This window comes from Molothrus ater, chromosome 16, assembly GCF_012460135.2.
Source record: "Molothrus ater isolate BHLD 08-10-18 breed brown headed cowbird chromosome 16, BPBGC_Mater_1.1, whole genome shotgun sequence".
Taxonomy (NCBI): Eukaryota; Metazoa; Chordata; class Aves; order Passeriformes; family Icteridae; genus Molothrus; species Molothrus ater.
Genome location: NC_050493.2, coordinates 15,373,649 through 15,388,564, shown reverse-complemented (window position 1 = coordinate 15,388,564; position 14,916 = coordinate 15,373,649). Strand labels below are relative to the sequence as shown.

The following is a 14,916-nucleotide window of genomic DNA, read 5'->3' as shown; positions in this document are numbered from 1 at the left end:
AAGAAAAGCCTCTCTGGGACATGGCTGTGTTCCTGCTGGGTCAGGAGATGGAAATTTCACTCCTGAAAGTGTAAGGAGAACTTCCCTGCTGCCAACACCTCATTTCTTTTCAGAAGATAATTTCCTTTAGTATCTTTGATGCCAGAGCATGAGAATGGGGGGTTACAAAAGCACAGGTGGGCTTTGCCCATACCCCTCACCAGGGCAACCCTGGAGAAAAGCAGGAGGCCCTTTCCTCTCTCATCTTGCCCAGGCTCTTGTCCTGCTGGCCTCATGGAGCAGCCAAAGCTTTCCAGCACCACTGGAGGGGAAGAGCTTTTCCTGCTGCTTCTTTCTGCCTTCTTTTACTTCTGCAAGTGTTCAGCAATTATGACATGAAGCTGCACAGAGCCAGGAGGTGATAATGGCATGAGGTCTTAGTCCCAGAAGTAACACAGCTCTGTGTTTCTCCTTCTCCCCTTCTACATTTCCCCTCACACCATCCAGGGCACTGCATTTCCTCCAAACACAGGACACAAGCAGGGCATCACAAAGTACAGAGAGCAGCAGCCAGCCACAGCAACATGAGATTATTTCCCTTGTTTCAGCATTTTACAGCTGATAATGTTGAAGTGGAGCCTTTCAGTGGGAGCAGCACAGAGGGACTGGGGTCACTCTGGGGGAAGGCATGGGGGCCTTACCTGCATAAGGAGACGCAGAGGTTTTCCATCCTGCTGCTCAAGGACTCTGAACTTCACTCCAGCTGCAAAGACACAAAATAAGGAAAGCAAACCCATGGGGGGATTGTTGGGGTGTCCTGTGCAGGGCCAGGAATTGGACTCAATGATCCCTGTGGTCCTTTCCCACTCAGGATATTCCATGGTTCAATGCCTGGAGCACAGACCATGAATTTGCTGCCCAGTGCTTTTGGCTGAGCACTGATTCCCCAGAAACTGTCTTTAACCTTTTTGGATTTGGGAACATTCCCCATTTTCAACAGGAAGCATGGATTGTCTCTACAATGCTTTAAGCCTAATGACACAGCTCCATTAAAAGTAACTCCTCCCACCTCCAGCTTGAAGACTCAGTCCTAGGGCAAGCACACAGCCTAGAAATCAGCCAGCCAGACCTGAGGATGATAGAGGGACTGGAAAAACCTTCCACTTTTCCCAAACTTCCATCAGAATGGGAACTCCATGTTAGCAGGAGGCAGAGAGCCTGACTTTAATTTGTGCTCATGTGGACAGTGCAAATCTGTCCCTTCTTCAGGCTGAGGGAGGGAAGTGGCTGACCTGGAGACATTGAAACATTTCAAAGCAATCCCTGCCCATTAATCCCAGCATCCACATGTTTTTAAGAGGCTAACCCCATCAAACCTGCCACTTTCTATTTTCTCTTGGATTTGCCTCATTGCTGATACTGTAAAGATAAATAGGAAAGATTTTGGATTCCAAGGGTGACACAGTGCACACAGATTTAATACAATGTTTCAAAGGTAACAGCTTGGACCAGAGAGGCATTTTTCTTACAAAGATGTCAAATTACTTCACAGAAATAAAATCACCAATCCATCTCTGCAAACCTGTTCCAGCCAAGCATGCCCTGTTATTCTCTCCTGCAGGTAAGAAGATGAGACAAGACAGGCACAGATCAAACACTGACAGGAGCACAAACAGAATAACACTGCTCACCATTCTAAGTGTAAGTGCCATTGCTGCAGTATCTCTATGACTCTTGAACACTGAAAAACCAAAATATTTTCTCTTTTTCCTAAAGCTTTGAATTAATTAAAATCATACACTTCACTCCTGGGATAGAATGCTTTTCTCTAGCACACAGCTCTGATTTAAACTCTCTCCCCAAATCATAAAACCTTTTCTGTCCAGGACAGAATTTTGCTGGATTATATTGATAGAGGGGCTTCGCCAGTGGCTTGAAATAGATGTTTCTGTACCCTGGGCCTCAACAAGCAAATGTGCTGGATGACCAAAGTGCTCAATGTGATTCACAGAGCTTTGGCTATGAGGAAGTGTCTGAGCCATTCCAGGAACTACTTTTCTGGCAAACTTTGTCAGAGAGAGACAGAAACAAGCAGGCACTGAAGGTTCAGATATGTGGTCGGGCACTCTGGAGTCTTAGCCCAGGAACAGTAATCCATTATCCCAGCAAATGCTGGTTCTCTAGGTCCTGGCCACACATCTCCCTTCTAAAGCTACAAGCCAACACTTTCTTAATTAGATTATTTAATTGCTCAAGAGTCTTAAACTTCTAAGAAAACACAAGCACAAGCAGGCTATAAATTCATTTTAGAATGATCTGCAGGTGACTGCAGAGCTCAGGACTCTGAGCAGTTCCCTCCTCACAGGAAGAGCAGGAAGGCTCAGGCTCCTGCAGATCACTCCAGCACAGAAGAACCTTGAACTATTCCCTGACTTCCAGCCAGCTCCAGAGCTCAGGGCTCTGCTTTTCCTGTACAAAGGCATCAGCAATGGCACAGGAGAGGTCAGGACATGAATTCATTTGCTTTGTTTCACATGACAGCACACTCAAGTGAGGGTTCGTACTCCAGCAATTGTGGCAGGTCCTACAGGACTGTGACAAAACCTGTCCCAACAATTCCAGTGTGAATGCTGGGAAAGGGAAGTACAGGAAAAACAAGCTGGCCTGTTCACAATCAAACAATGCTGGTAGCCTGTGTGTGGGCACTCTGAGAGCCCTGAAACCCCTGCTGTTCTTTTCTTCATGCTGTGAATCCACATCCCAAGCAAGGTGGCACCCCTTGAGCTGGCACTGGGTGCACAGAACTCTTGCACAGAGGACATCAGCTGTGATCTAGATAGGAAAGGTTTTTGGAAGTCATAAATATTTCATTTTGGATGCACAGAAAGAAAAGAATGCATTTAGTTTCTAATGTGTGGATGGATCATTCACCTACCCCTGGCCTGGCCTTCATCAGTGAAGTATTTTGTCAATTCAGACACTGAATCAAAGAACTTGGAGGCCACGTGCCACAATGAACTCAACCCCCTTTCCACCAGCAAAAACTATCCACTCGTGTTGGTAGAACCATCTTGGTGGTGCCTGTAAAATCAGCTGCCCTAACACCTGCCAGAGGATGTCTTCTCCAAGTTCTGTGTCTGACAAGGGAGGCAGCACCTCAGCAGCAAGCACACCATGTGATGTGTACTCTCTCAAGTCCTTTGAGTTGGATTCAACTGCTCTATCTGTTCCTGTTGCCATGCCACAGGTTTGTGCTGGGGCAGGGATACAGGCTGCAGAAATGCTCAGAGATGCCTCTTCCTCTCACAGGCATCAGGGCCCTGCAGTGCCAGTTAAGGAACACAGCTGAGAAGTCAGTCCCCTGCTCAGGTGGGGGCTTGTTTCCTGCAGCAGAGACCTGGCTGAACAGGAATGAGGAGGAGTAACCTATGGCCTTACATAACCTAAAGGAATTCATGGTGTTGAACCTCTCAGTGGAACCAAGATTTCCTCCTGCCCTACATCCTGCCCATTACTGGGTCAGTTTTCTTCAGCAGCATCTCCTGTTCCCCAAAGACAGCCCTGAAGGGTTTAAGATGTTTCTGCCAGGAAATTCACAGGAACCTGCTGAAGGCTCCCATGGAAAAGCAACAGAGTTAGTAACAGAGCTCAGCTCTACCTTCCCAAAGCTGAGCCTGGCAGTGCTCTAGCAGACAAAGCTGCTGAGGTTGCCTCGAGCTTCCTCTGCCTTTGATGACTGGCCTTGGTTTACTGATGATCAAGCTCTTTCTTCTATGCTAAATTCCTGCTGCATGCTCTTTAAAAGGATGGGAGATAATAATTTAGATGTGCTTGACTGTAACTAGATCAACCATTGCTGTGGACAGTCAAAGGCATTCCAAAATGAGTCCTTACTCTGGTGCCAGCCCTGGTTTATGGTTATCCAAAGTGAAAAAACAATGACTGGTTTCAAAATGGTGACAGATTAGTCTCAAAAAGGGAATGATTATCTGAACTCTGCCCAGAGCTTGAAATTCATCCAAACTCCAGGGCTTCAGTCAGTCAAAGTCAGCATAGAACTGAAAGAGCTCCATTGATTTGCAACCACTGCAGATCCAACCCTTTGGAACAGCTGATATTCCAAGTATTTTTGTGATTTCGTTTGTTTCAGAGGCCAAACACCCAAAGTTACGAGCTTGTTTCACAGAATCATGGAATATCCTGAGATCACCCAGCCCAGCCCCTGGCCCTGCACAGACCCCCAACACTCCCACCCTGGGCATCCCTGGCAGCGCTGTCCAAAGGCTCCTGGAGCTCTGGCAGCCTCGGGGCTGTGCCCATTCCCTGGGGAGCCTGGGCAGTGCCAGCACCCTCTGGGGGAAGAACCTTTCCTGATCTCCAACCTAAACCTGCCCTGACACAGCTCCAGCCATGTTTGACTCACAGAAGTTTTACCTGACCTGGTAGTCTGGAACTGGAATAAAAGATGACCTTGTTTATATGGTGCTTGTTTGAATGTAATTTTTAGTGGCCAAGAACTTTCTAAAGGTGCTCCTGATTCTGCTTCAGGTTCCGAATTCTTTCCATTGACATCCTCATCCTGCTCCTTGCAGGAACTGTTTCACAGCAGGGACACCTGCACAACTCAAGCCTTGGCTTCTTTCCTACCCCTACTGCATCCTCAATTCAGGAGTGATCCAGTGCACCAAAATCAAGCACATAATGCAAAATGCTTGAAGTGCTGCAGGGGCAGAGCTGAGGGACTCACCTGCGAGCCTGTAGGATCTGCAGAGGCGAAGGATGAGGGAATAAAGAGGCAGGGAGTCAATCAGGTCCACCAGCAAGTGTATGAGGCCCTGCACAATCACCACCAGCAACCGGAGCTACAAAAGCAGTTTAACAGAACATCTCAGGAAACAGGAGATTAAACACTTGTAAATTCCTGAGCTGAGCTTGGATCTGACACTGCTGTGTGCTAAGCTAAGGCCTCCCAAAGTGGGTGTGATGTCTGGAAGTGCTGAGCATCCAGACCCTGTGTGAGGGTCCTCACCAGTCTGGGCTTAAGAGGTAACTGGAATGAAGCTCCTACAGCTGGAGAAGCTGTGACCAGCAAGGACATGAGAACTATTCCACTTTCAACAGCCACAGTTGAAATGGAAGCCCAAATTCTCCCACTTTGAGTCAATTCCATCACTGTGTATCAGTGAATGTATATTTTCCTCTCTCCAACAGTGAGCTGCAACAGCTCATTTCAGCCTGAAGAAACCCCACGTAGAGTTTAGGCAAGGCAGAAATGAGCTTCCTGCTCTGTGTTTTCTGTCCCTGAATAAAGCACCTCCTTTTGTCACAATGCAGTTATTTTCTGCTGCCAAGCTCATGTGAAAAGAGAGGGCTCAAAAAAGATGCTGAAAGCATGTGATGGCCACTGTCTGTGGAAAATTTGGCTCTGGGCAGACCACGGAGAGGACTGGTCATGTTGGGAGAAGAAAAAAAAATAAAGAAGTTCAAACCTCTGAGGAAAGCTTGGCTGAAAACATTTAATACAGCAAGTTAATTCCCTGAAAAAAAAGTTCTGGATCAGACTAGAGAGGCCATCACCACAGATGTGGACAGAAACATATCAGCTTCTGAGAGAAAGAGAAGGGAACAGTTTGTCTTGTGGACAGGATTTGCTGGGAATTTCCTTTGGAAAAATACAAACATGAGCTGATGTGAGAGAATCCTTCCTAAGACAACCACATTTTTATTTTCTTTATGGATGACCATAAATGTCTAGGAAACCATTTTTTACTACTTCAGAAGAGAGTGTTTGACTTGTTTCAAGGGTTAAATCTTACCAGGGTAAACACCAAATAATACAGTGCAGTTGTAGGCAGAAGGAACAGCAGGATTGTGAACAGCAAAGTGCCAATAAATAACTAGGGAAAAAGGAAACACAATCATGAGCAGAGCAATGGTAAAATAAAATACATTACAAATAAAAAATAGGAGACTCTGAGGCAATAGAAGTTTGCAGGACTCCTTAATGTGTTTTTATCTTGCCTATGTGAATAATGCTGTTACCTTGGATATTTTCAGTATTTCTCCTCTCACTGGGCCTTCTTCAAAACTCCTTATTATGGGAGTACATTTGGAAAGATAAATGCTGGATCCTGACAGCACTTCTCCTTTACAGACCACATTCAAGATTTCCCATTTCAGGCCAGCTTCCTTAGGAAACTAGACTTAAGTGATCTTGCAATTTTTCCACTCCATGTCCCCAAAAGTTTTAGAGCCACTGATCCGATTTTACCAGAAAAATGTGGAAAATAACAAAGAAGTGGTAATTTGAATGGGAATTCTGGAAAGAAGTGAGAAGTACTTTTGTTCCTCCTTGTTTAAGCAGTGCAGGTACCTGGGGCAAACCTGACAGAATTATTTGTGATAAACATTCCCAGCAGCAACTGGCTGAGCTTCCAGCCACAGGAATTCTGCTTCTTGCTCAGTGGGAAGGTGGGAGAGAAGCTGGAGTCAGGGAGCAATATTTAGAGGATGCAAGAGAAAAATCCCAAAGGAAGGAGGTGTTATTAGCTTCACTGCCCACAGAAAAAGTTATTTTTATTCTGGGCCAGCGTAGGTTGGCGTAGGTCTAAATAATTCCAAGTGGGAGAATTCAGATTTATACCAAACAGGGACCTGACTCTTCTATTTCCAGTCACCACTTCCAGATCAGAGAGGCCACAGGAGCACAGGGCACTGCAACCTCTGCAAAAAGGGACCACGGCTGCGGGATATCATGAAAGAAAACAACCCAGCAGCCACAGCACAGAGGTGGATCAGCATCACTGCTTTAGGGATGTGACCAGGAATAGATCACAACCCAATCCATTCTCCTCACAGCAGTTGTTTCTCCCTTCTCCTGTCACTCCACTGCAGTTGTTTAAACCTCCAAAAGTCTTTTAAGGTCTGCTTTGAATGTCTCTTCCTACCCGGCCAGCGACACAATTCCCACTGGTCTCCAGAGCAGCAGGATGAAGCCTCAAGTGCCAAACCAATTCTCCTCAAAGTACACAGGGAGGAGATGATGCAAACCTGGCACGGAGGCTTTTAATCACCAAAGAAACAGAAAACCAGCTCTCAGCTGTGGTACAAGAAGTTCAAGGTTATCTGTTGTAATAGAAAGAGGCACTGACCCTGCAAGTTTCCAAATATTATTGTATTATTTCAGTGATGTTTGCAGCTGCTGGCCTGCAGCAGTTCAGGCTCTGTTGGACTTTTGCATGGCATTTCAGAAATTAAAAAGAGCTTACAGCACTTCACAAAGAACTGCCTCTGCCTGAGCGAGAGTGTGTGGGCCAGGCTCCAGCACAACGTGAATGAAACAGGGCCTTTTAATAGAAACGCTGCCACGGCTGTTACTGTGGCAACACTGCTGGGCACCACATTTCCAACTGCCTCCAGCCCTCCCCCACTCCCACTCCGGCATCTGCAGCACCCAGCACAGCTCAGCCCGCAGGGTGCCTGACATGTGCTCAGGGCAGGGAGGGGATGGGATGGGATGGGATGCTGGAGAGCAGGGATAGAGTGCAGGGTAGGGAAGGGGTGCAAGAAAGGAGTTCAGGGCAGGGAAGAGGCACTGCAGGGAAGGGGAGGGGTGCAGGGAATCAAAGCGGTGTAGGGAAGGGAAGAATTGCTGCAGGTAAGGAAGGGGTGTTGGAGGGCAGGAAAGGAGTCCATGGCAATGAAGGGGTGCTGCAGGGAGTCAAGGAGCGCTGTAAGGCAGCAGAAGAGCTGTGGGCTCAGAGTGTTGGGGTATGTCCTGGGCACCACAAAGGCTCCTGTGTCTGTATCCCAGACAGAGCAGGAGGGAGGGCATCACCAAGGGCAGTGCCAGGGGTGTCCCCAGGGCTGTGGCACTACCTGGTCCAGGTCATAGGAGCAGGAATCCACTCGCTGCCGCAGCACGTTCCACTTCTTGCCCCGGAACAGGCGCCACAGGGAGGACAGGCCGTAGATCTTCAGGCAGTAGAGCCTGAGCAAAGAGAAGACTCTGCAGCACAGCTGGCAGCTCCCAGCTCCAGCACCACCCACCTGTCACCAGCACAGCCCCACGCCCACTCACCCACCTGCAGAGTCAGGGGTGGCAAAAGAAATACGCTGGGAATGATGCAGATAAATCCTCATGGCTCAGCCAACCCTGTCTGGGCTGCTCCCTGGCACAGGGCTGCTGCAGCCAGCTCTGGGCCACTGCAAGGCAATGGCCAGGCCATGCCCTGGAGCTGCAGCAACCACCAGCCTCATGGCAACACTTTCCCTGCAGCAAAAGGGTGCTGAGGCCCTGGCACAGGGTGCCCAGAGAAGCTGTGGCTGCCCCTGGATTCCCAGAAGTGGCCAAGACCAGGATGGATGGGACTTGGAGCAAGCTGGGGTAGTAGAAGGTGTCCCTGCCACAGCAGAAGATGAGCTTTAATGCCCCTTCCAACCCAAACCACTCCATGGTTCTATGAGAAGAACCAGCAATCCTATTTCCCCAGGGTCACCTGTGTCTCCCCAGTTCAGATCTGTCCCTTCCCCTGCCTTCAGACCCTTCCAGACAGGGCTAGCCAAGGTGTTACCCCCACACCTGAGTCAATGCAATGCAATTGTGCCTCTGCAGCAGAGATACAAGGGAGAGGAGTGGAGCCCCTGAAGCTTCCCTAGTAGCCCACAGCTCTAAAAATCCTTAAGAGTGGGAAGAGACCAGTGAAATGCCTGGTGGCCCCTACTGCATCCTTTCTTAGGCTTTCAGAACTTAGGGCTATGAGACTTGGAGCTACTTCCCTCACAGAAAAATGACAACAGTGACGGAAACTTGGGGTGACAAGGGGTGGGAAACAGACACTGCTTTATGGAATAACAGCAAGGAAGAAAGAGCCCTTGGGATGGAGAGGAGGCACAAAGTGCCCTGGGCAGCAGTGCCAACACACAGGGACATAAAGAAAGGGTACATGGCCAATGTGTGGAGCAGAACAGAGTCTGAGAAAGCCTGAGCTACAAAAGCCAGGCTGGCAAACCAGGCTAGCTAAGGTGTGGAGGCTGCTCAGATTTCACAGCAGCAATGTGAAAGCAGAGGCAAGGAGTCTCATCCAAGAGAAGAATCTGGTTTGAGGAACACCAACTGCTTCAAGGAATTGGCAGGGTGCCTCCAGACTGGCAGGCACAGCTTGGTGCACTAATCCCTAGGCAGGAGGGAGCCCAGGACAACTCCTCCAGGTTCTGGCACACACCTGCCCATGGCTCTGACTAAGGCCACGCTCTCCCTGCACCCCCTGACATGACACCCAGCGGGTGTTGCTGCAGTGGCACCTGCCCCACCTGCCCTGCTGCCTGCACACACATGCCTGCCCTCGTTTCACTCTGTGGTTTGCTCCACAAGGGGATCTCAGGCTTCACCAGCACCTGAACCAGCAAATTCTTCCTCCTGCCAGCTGCAGGAATTCAAGGGGCTGTGCTGGCTGTGGGTGAGTGCTGACTCTTCCTGGCTCTCCATGGGGACAGCACAAGGCTGTACACTCTGTACTTCTAACAAACACAAGACAGGTAGGCTGGCTCCCTGCAGCTCCAGGGAAGAGCAATCAGCTGACAAAATGCTTTTCCTACTTCCTACTACCACTCTGCACAACCAGGATGAGTAAGGCCATTCCTCCCAGACCAACACAGAAATTCCAGTAATTAGAGGTGTTGGGAAGAGACCTCCCACTCCTGACATTACTGATTCTGGGTGTAAAACCTATGCTCACAACAGACCTGGCTCATAAATCAGGTCTCAATATTTCCAACCATTCCCTAAACTACCCATATCTAAAGATTTACTATTTCTTGTGCTGTTTCCTATGTAATGTCTGTGGAGGGACGATGGCCATTCTGTACTTTATAAGGCAAAAGGTCCTTTATCTCTTCTATCCCATCTCCCTGGCAAGCACATCTTGTGGCCTGTGGGACTCCTTGGTGCAGCACAAGTAAGAGGAGAGCAGGAACAGAGCATAGTGATGGGCACCTCTTGCACAGGAAGCCCAATATGCCCTAGATGTGCCCCAAAGTCCCTTTTACTCCCCCTACTCATTCAGAACCTCTGCCCAGCTCTCAGGCCACGGGACCCTCCAGACAATGACCCCAGGATAGTGTCACAGACCCCCTGTAACCCCAAACCTGCCACCTGTGCTCCACAGTGCAGGCAAGGACCTCTGAAGCAGGGCAGAGACAGGGATTTTGGGGCTTCTCCTAAACTGCAGGGGTTCCCCTCTCTTCCTCCTCTTCTCCAGTTCCCCTCCAAATCTCTAGCAGGGTGCAATGGAGGAGAGTACTATGAGCTGGATCAAAGGGATGGGGTGAGCTGCTTTCTTGTCCTCTGCCTGTCATGTAGTTTCATTTTGCCAGGCCACTACCACAACAGATAAATATCTAAATGGAGGAGAAATGAAACATGGCTTGCTTGCATTACTGTGCCCATCACTTCTACAGGCTTAAAAGACTTCAAGAAATTACTGTGGGTTAAACAGTGAATTCTGGAGAACTACACCAGGACTGAATGCTTCAGCACAGCCTGAGGGGTTTCCAAACAAAGCCCAGAGAGGGAAGGGGACTCACCTGGCCCCGTAGACATAGAAGCAGTAGATGTGGAAGGTCAGGAGCGCGATGATGTCGGAGAGGATGCAGAGAGCCACGGTCAGGCCCAGGCAGGCCGACAGCCCCACGTACCACAGGATCATCTCAATGAACGGGGACAGCAGGTGGATGTAGCCTGGTGGACATGGCAGAGGGTCAGTGTTTGACTGGGTCATCTCCCTCTTGACCCTCTCAAAAGGCTGATTCCCCTCACCCTAGAACACTGCTCCAGAAATCAGAGCCATGACAACATGGAAGTGGAGCTGGAAAACCCCTTTAGATGCCATCTTCTCTTTAGGAGGGCCAACAAAAACTCTCCTTCTGCCCAAGTTTCTGCCCCAAGGTGGTGCAACACTGGGAGGAGGGGGAGGAGTGTGCACAGCTTGAACACAGCAGTCACCTTTCTCCACATGGGATTTCATGGAATTAGCATGGCATGGTTTGGGTTGCAGAGCACCTTAAAGATAATTTAGTGCCACCCCCCGGCCATGGGCAGGGACACCTTCCACCAGACCAGGTTGTTTCAATCCTTACCCAATCTGGCCTTGAACACTTCCAGGGATGTAACATTTGATTTCCTACATTTGTGTCCAGGTTCTTAAGTACATTTTTAACTGCACACATCAACCTTTACTGCAACCATTCCTGTTTTTCTGCTCTTCCCACAAAAGCCACCTCATATGGCTTTTGTAAAATAAAGCAGTATGGACAAACAGTCTCTTTCATCACCAAAGTGGGGCAAAGTCACAGAAACAAGACCATACTTGACTGGTGAGCAAAGCAAATCAGCAAAATAACTATGGAGTTCATGTCCATCATGCCTGTACTCCTCCATCAAGGATAACAAAAGTGTTTTATTTCAAGGAAGAAACTGAAATAATAAAATTGCACTAAGCTGACGTTGGTGATAGCACAGGGCTGGCATTTGCATCTTTGCACATTTCTCATCCCTATCCCAAGAGCTGCCTCTCACATGGCAAAGACCACAAAACCCTACAAAAGACCTCACAGCAGTGCCTTCCCTTGGACACTCACCACCAGTGACACCAAGGAACTAAGCCCCAGCAGCATCCACACTTCTTGCAGAGCATCAATACCAGCACTTAATTCAATATGCATGAATTCCTTGTGTGGGAATCCAACTTTGGCTTCAGTTCCCACAGCAGGAAGACTCCCAGACAAGTCTGTACTTGCAGAAGTGCATTTTGATTCATTACTCACCTCAAGGCAAACATTAAACACTCAGAGGAAAGAGATGAAAAGGGAGGCTGAAAAGTTAAACAGTTTCACTTACTGATCCAAAGATGGATGTGATAAAGGAAGAAGCGGCCCAAGACTTGATCCAAGGCTCGGTTCATTTTCAGTCCAGCTGGGGCTCCCATCAGCCACTGGAGCAGGTCCTGCAGCTCTTCAGCCACGTGCTGCAAACACAAGGAAGCCAAGCCATGGAGAGAAAAGGCTGCAATCACACTGGACAGGGCCAGTGCACTGTAACTGCTGCCCCCTCAAGTATTCTACCACTACCTTCAAACCAATGGGAAAAAATCCAAACAACTGCTTTACAGACAGCTACCTAAATCAGAAATGCACTTTTATTAACTCCTTACTGAATCAAACACAACAGCTGAGAGGAACCTGAATTGTTTCAGTGGTCTCTGTGCTGGGACCATGGAACTATGTCACCTCTGGCCACCTCTGGAAGGCTTGCACAGTGGCATTTCTTGGGGTAATGAGAGTTCTAGAAATAGATGGCAAATGCTGGTGCACAAATCCACTTCTGAGGACAGTCAGGTGAAAAGTCAGAGCTGAGTTTGGGGAAGGCTGTCAGGATTTTAAAAGGCAGGAAGATGGCAGTGCACTAATGGGCAAAAGAGAGTTAATTTTTATAAACAATCTGTGTTTGTTTAGAGCAGGACAGAAAACACAGTTACATAAATGTATTTCATGCACACATTCCCTTGATACTTTGTAGTGTACTAGACAATATCCCTGATCATCCCTATCATTGTCTGCAGACTTCATGGGTACTCATGGCATCCCAGCAACAAAGCAGCCTTGGAATCACTGAGGAAAAACACTAATGGAGGTCCTCCCCACATCACTGAATCAGAAAATCATGATGGTTGGAAAAGCCCTCTAACATCAAGTCCTATGGACCTAATACTGCCAGGTGCACCACTAACTTGCATCCTAAGTGCCACACCCACATGGCTTTTTGAACACTTCCAGTGACTCCACCACTGTCCTGGGCAGCCTGTGACAGTGCCTGACCACCCTCTTCATAAAGGAATTTTCCCAATATCCAATTTAAACTTCCCCTGATGCAAGTTGAAGCTGTTTCCTCTTGTCCTGTCCCTTGGTCCCTGGCTGCCCTCTCATGTCAGGGAGTTATGCAGAGCCAGAAGATCCCCCCTGAGCCTCCTTTTCTCCAGCCTGAGCCCCTTCCCAGCTCCCTCAGCCTCTCCTCGTGCTTCAGCCCCTTCCCCAGGTCCGTTCCCTTCCCTGGACCTGCTCCAGGCCCATGTGCTGTCACTTCACTGCTGCAGAAAAAACCAAACCCCAGCTCTGGGCTTGTTCTTCCCTACCTCAAATGTGTGCTCCAGACCCTTCACTGAGGGCTGTTATTCAGTTTTTCTGGTGATTTAGGCTCAGGCTGGTGTTATTTATTGGTTTTATCTCTCCACTCCACTACTCCACACTCCCCTTGCACGTGGGTGATTTTTCTCCTCAGAACTTTACACCTGCCCTGCTCCCCTGAGCTGAAACCATTTCTGAGCACCAGCTACCAAGCTGTGAGCTGAGGGAGCTGATAACCTTCAGCAAACAGGTGGGGAAAATATTTGGAAGAAGTGACCTCTTACACTGTCCTACATGGACAGAGAGGAAAAGCCCTCTTTCTCCAAAAATCCCACTTACAGCCCACACAAGTGAAGGGCACTGAAAACTGCCCATGTGCAGAACCACCAAGCCACACTCCCTAAAGCTGATGCACTGTAGCCTACTTTCCTTATCATTCACATGTATAACTTCCCTATGGAAAAAATATTTCCAATGAATGGTTCCATTTTCTTTATTAACCAACAGATGCTGGCAAAATGAGTTTGTAAACATTTACTTTTAATGCAGTGGCAAAATTAATGGCTCCATTTTCAACTTCTCCAAAAGGCTTGTCTTTCTATTCCCTTCCTTTTCCATCTCTCACTGCAAGTCAGGACTGATTGGATCCCATGGAGCTCACCTCTGTGGCTGAGAAGCGTTTGCTGCTTTATAAATAGACTGGTTTTAATATTTAAAGTGTTGGATTGGTAACTTAGAAAAAGCATTTGGGGATTTTAATGAAATATTTAAATGCTTGAAAGCAGTCCTTCAGCAAGGCTGAGTTTTAGCAGGGAGTATTTCTGGAGGCTGCCAGTCCCAGAGGTGCTGCTAAACCCTGACAGGGGCACGTAGCCCTGGGAAGGTGCCCTACATTGCTGTTATTTAGCTGGGTAAAACAAGAGTCCTGGAGCATAACCTTGCAGGTTGTTTTCCAGACAGATATTTTAGGACTGATCAATAGCAAGTAGAATGAGGAAAGGTGACGGTGAGTCCGATTCTCCTCCTGCAGTCATGAATACTCAATGTGGGCATATTAATAAATCAGGTACAGTGGTTTGGAAGTGTTTCATAACAGGGTACTGGGACATGACCAAACTGGAGAGAGACTGGTGCTAACGAGGGTTAGATGAGCTCACTGTGAAATATTCTCCTTCCTGTCATGCTCTTCTTCCTAGTCTCCATGTGCAGAGGTAAATGCTGACGTGACATGGCTGGAGAAGGACGCACAGGGCACTGTGATGCTCCAGGGAGTGCAGCTGGGGGTCAAGAGCACCAGGAGGGGCTGAGGGAGCTGGGAAGGGGCTCAGCCTGGAGAAAAGGAGGCTCAGGGGGGACCTTGTGGCTCTGCACAGCTCCTGACAGGAGGGGACAGCCGGGGGGGCTCAGGCTCTGCTCCCAGGGAACAGGGACTGGACAAGGGGAACAGCCTCAAGTTGCACTAGCAGAAGTTTACATGGGATATTGAGAAAATTTCTTCACTGACAGGATGGTCAGGCACTGACAGAGCTGCCTGGGGCAGTGGTGGAGTCCCCATCCCTGGGGGCCCTTGTGGCCAGGGGTTAGTGGTGAACACAGGGGTGCTGGGCTGATGGTTGGACTTGGTGATCCTGAAGGTCATTTCCAGCTTTAAAGGGTCCATCTGGTGCAAGTCAGAGCATGCAGAGGCAAAGCTGTCCCTGTCAGACACACCTGCCCTGTGTCTGTTGCAGGTGGTTGGGGCTCTAAGATAGACTATTT

At 48.6% G+C, this 14,916-nt stretch overlaps 1 protein-coding gene across 5 annotated transcripts in view; it reads right to left on the bottom strand.

Annotated features, from left to right (window-relative positions):
• Positions 1-14,916, bottom strand: part of PIGQ (phosphatidylinositol glycan anchor biosynthesis class Q) — a 37,502-nt gene that overhangs the window by 7,940 nt on the left and 14,646 nt on the right. For all 5 annotated transcript variants that reach the window (XM_036392411.2, XM_036392408.2, XM_036392409.2 and 2 more), the window contains exons 5-10: positions 11,876-12,002; positions 10,564-10,717; positions 7,858-7,969; positions 5,796-5,876; positions 4,727-4,841; positions 681-742 (exon numbers count right to left, since the gene is read on the bottom strand). In XM_036392411.2, coding sequence (XP_036248304.1) covers positions 681-742; positions 4,727-4,841; positions 5,796-5,876; positions 7,858-7,969; positions 10,564-10,717; positions 11,876-12,002 — 651 coding nt within the window. The remainder of the gene's footprint in view (positions 1-680; positions 743-4,726; positions 4,842-5,795; positions 5,877-7,857; positions 7,970-10,563; positions 10,718-11,875; positions 12,003-14,916) is intronic.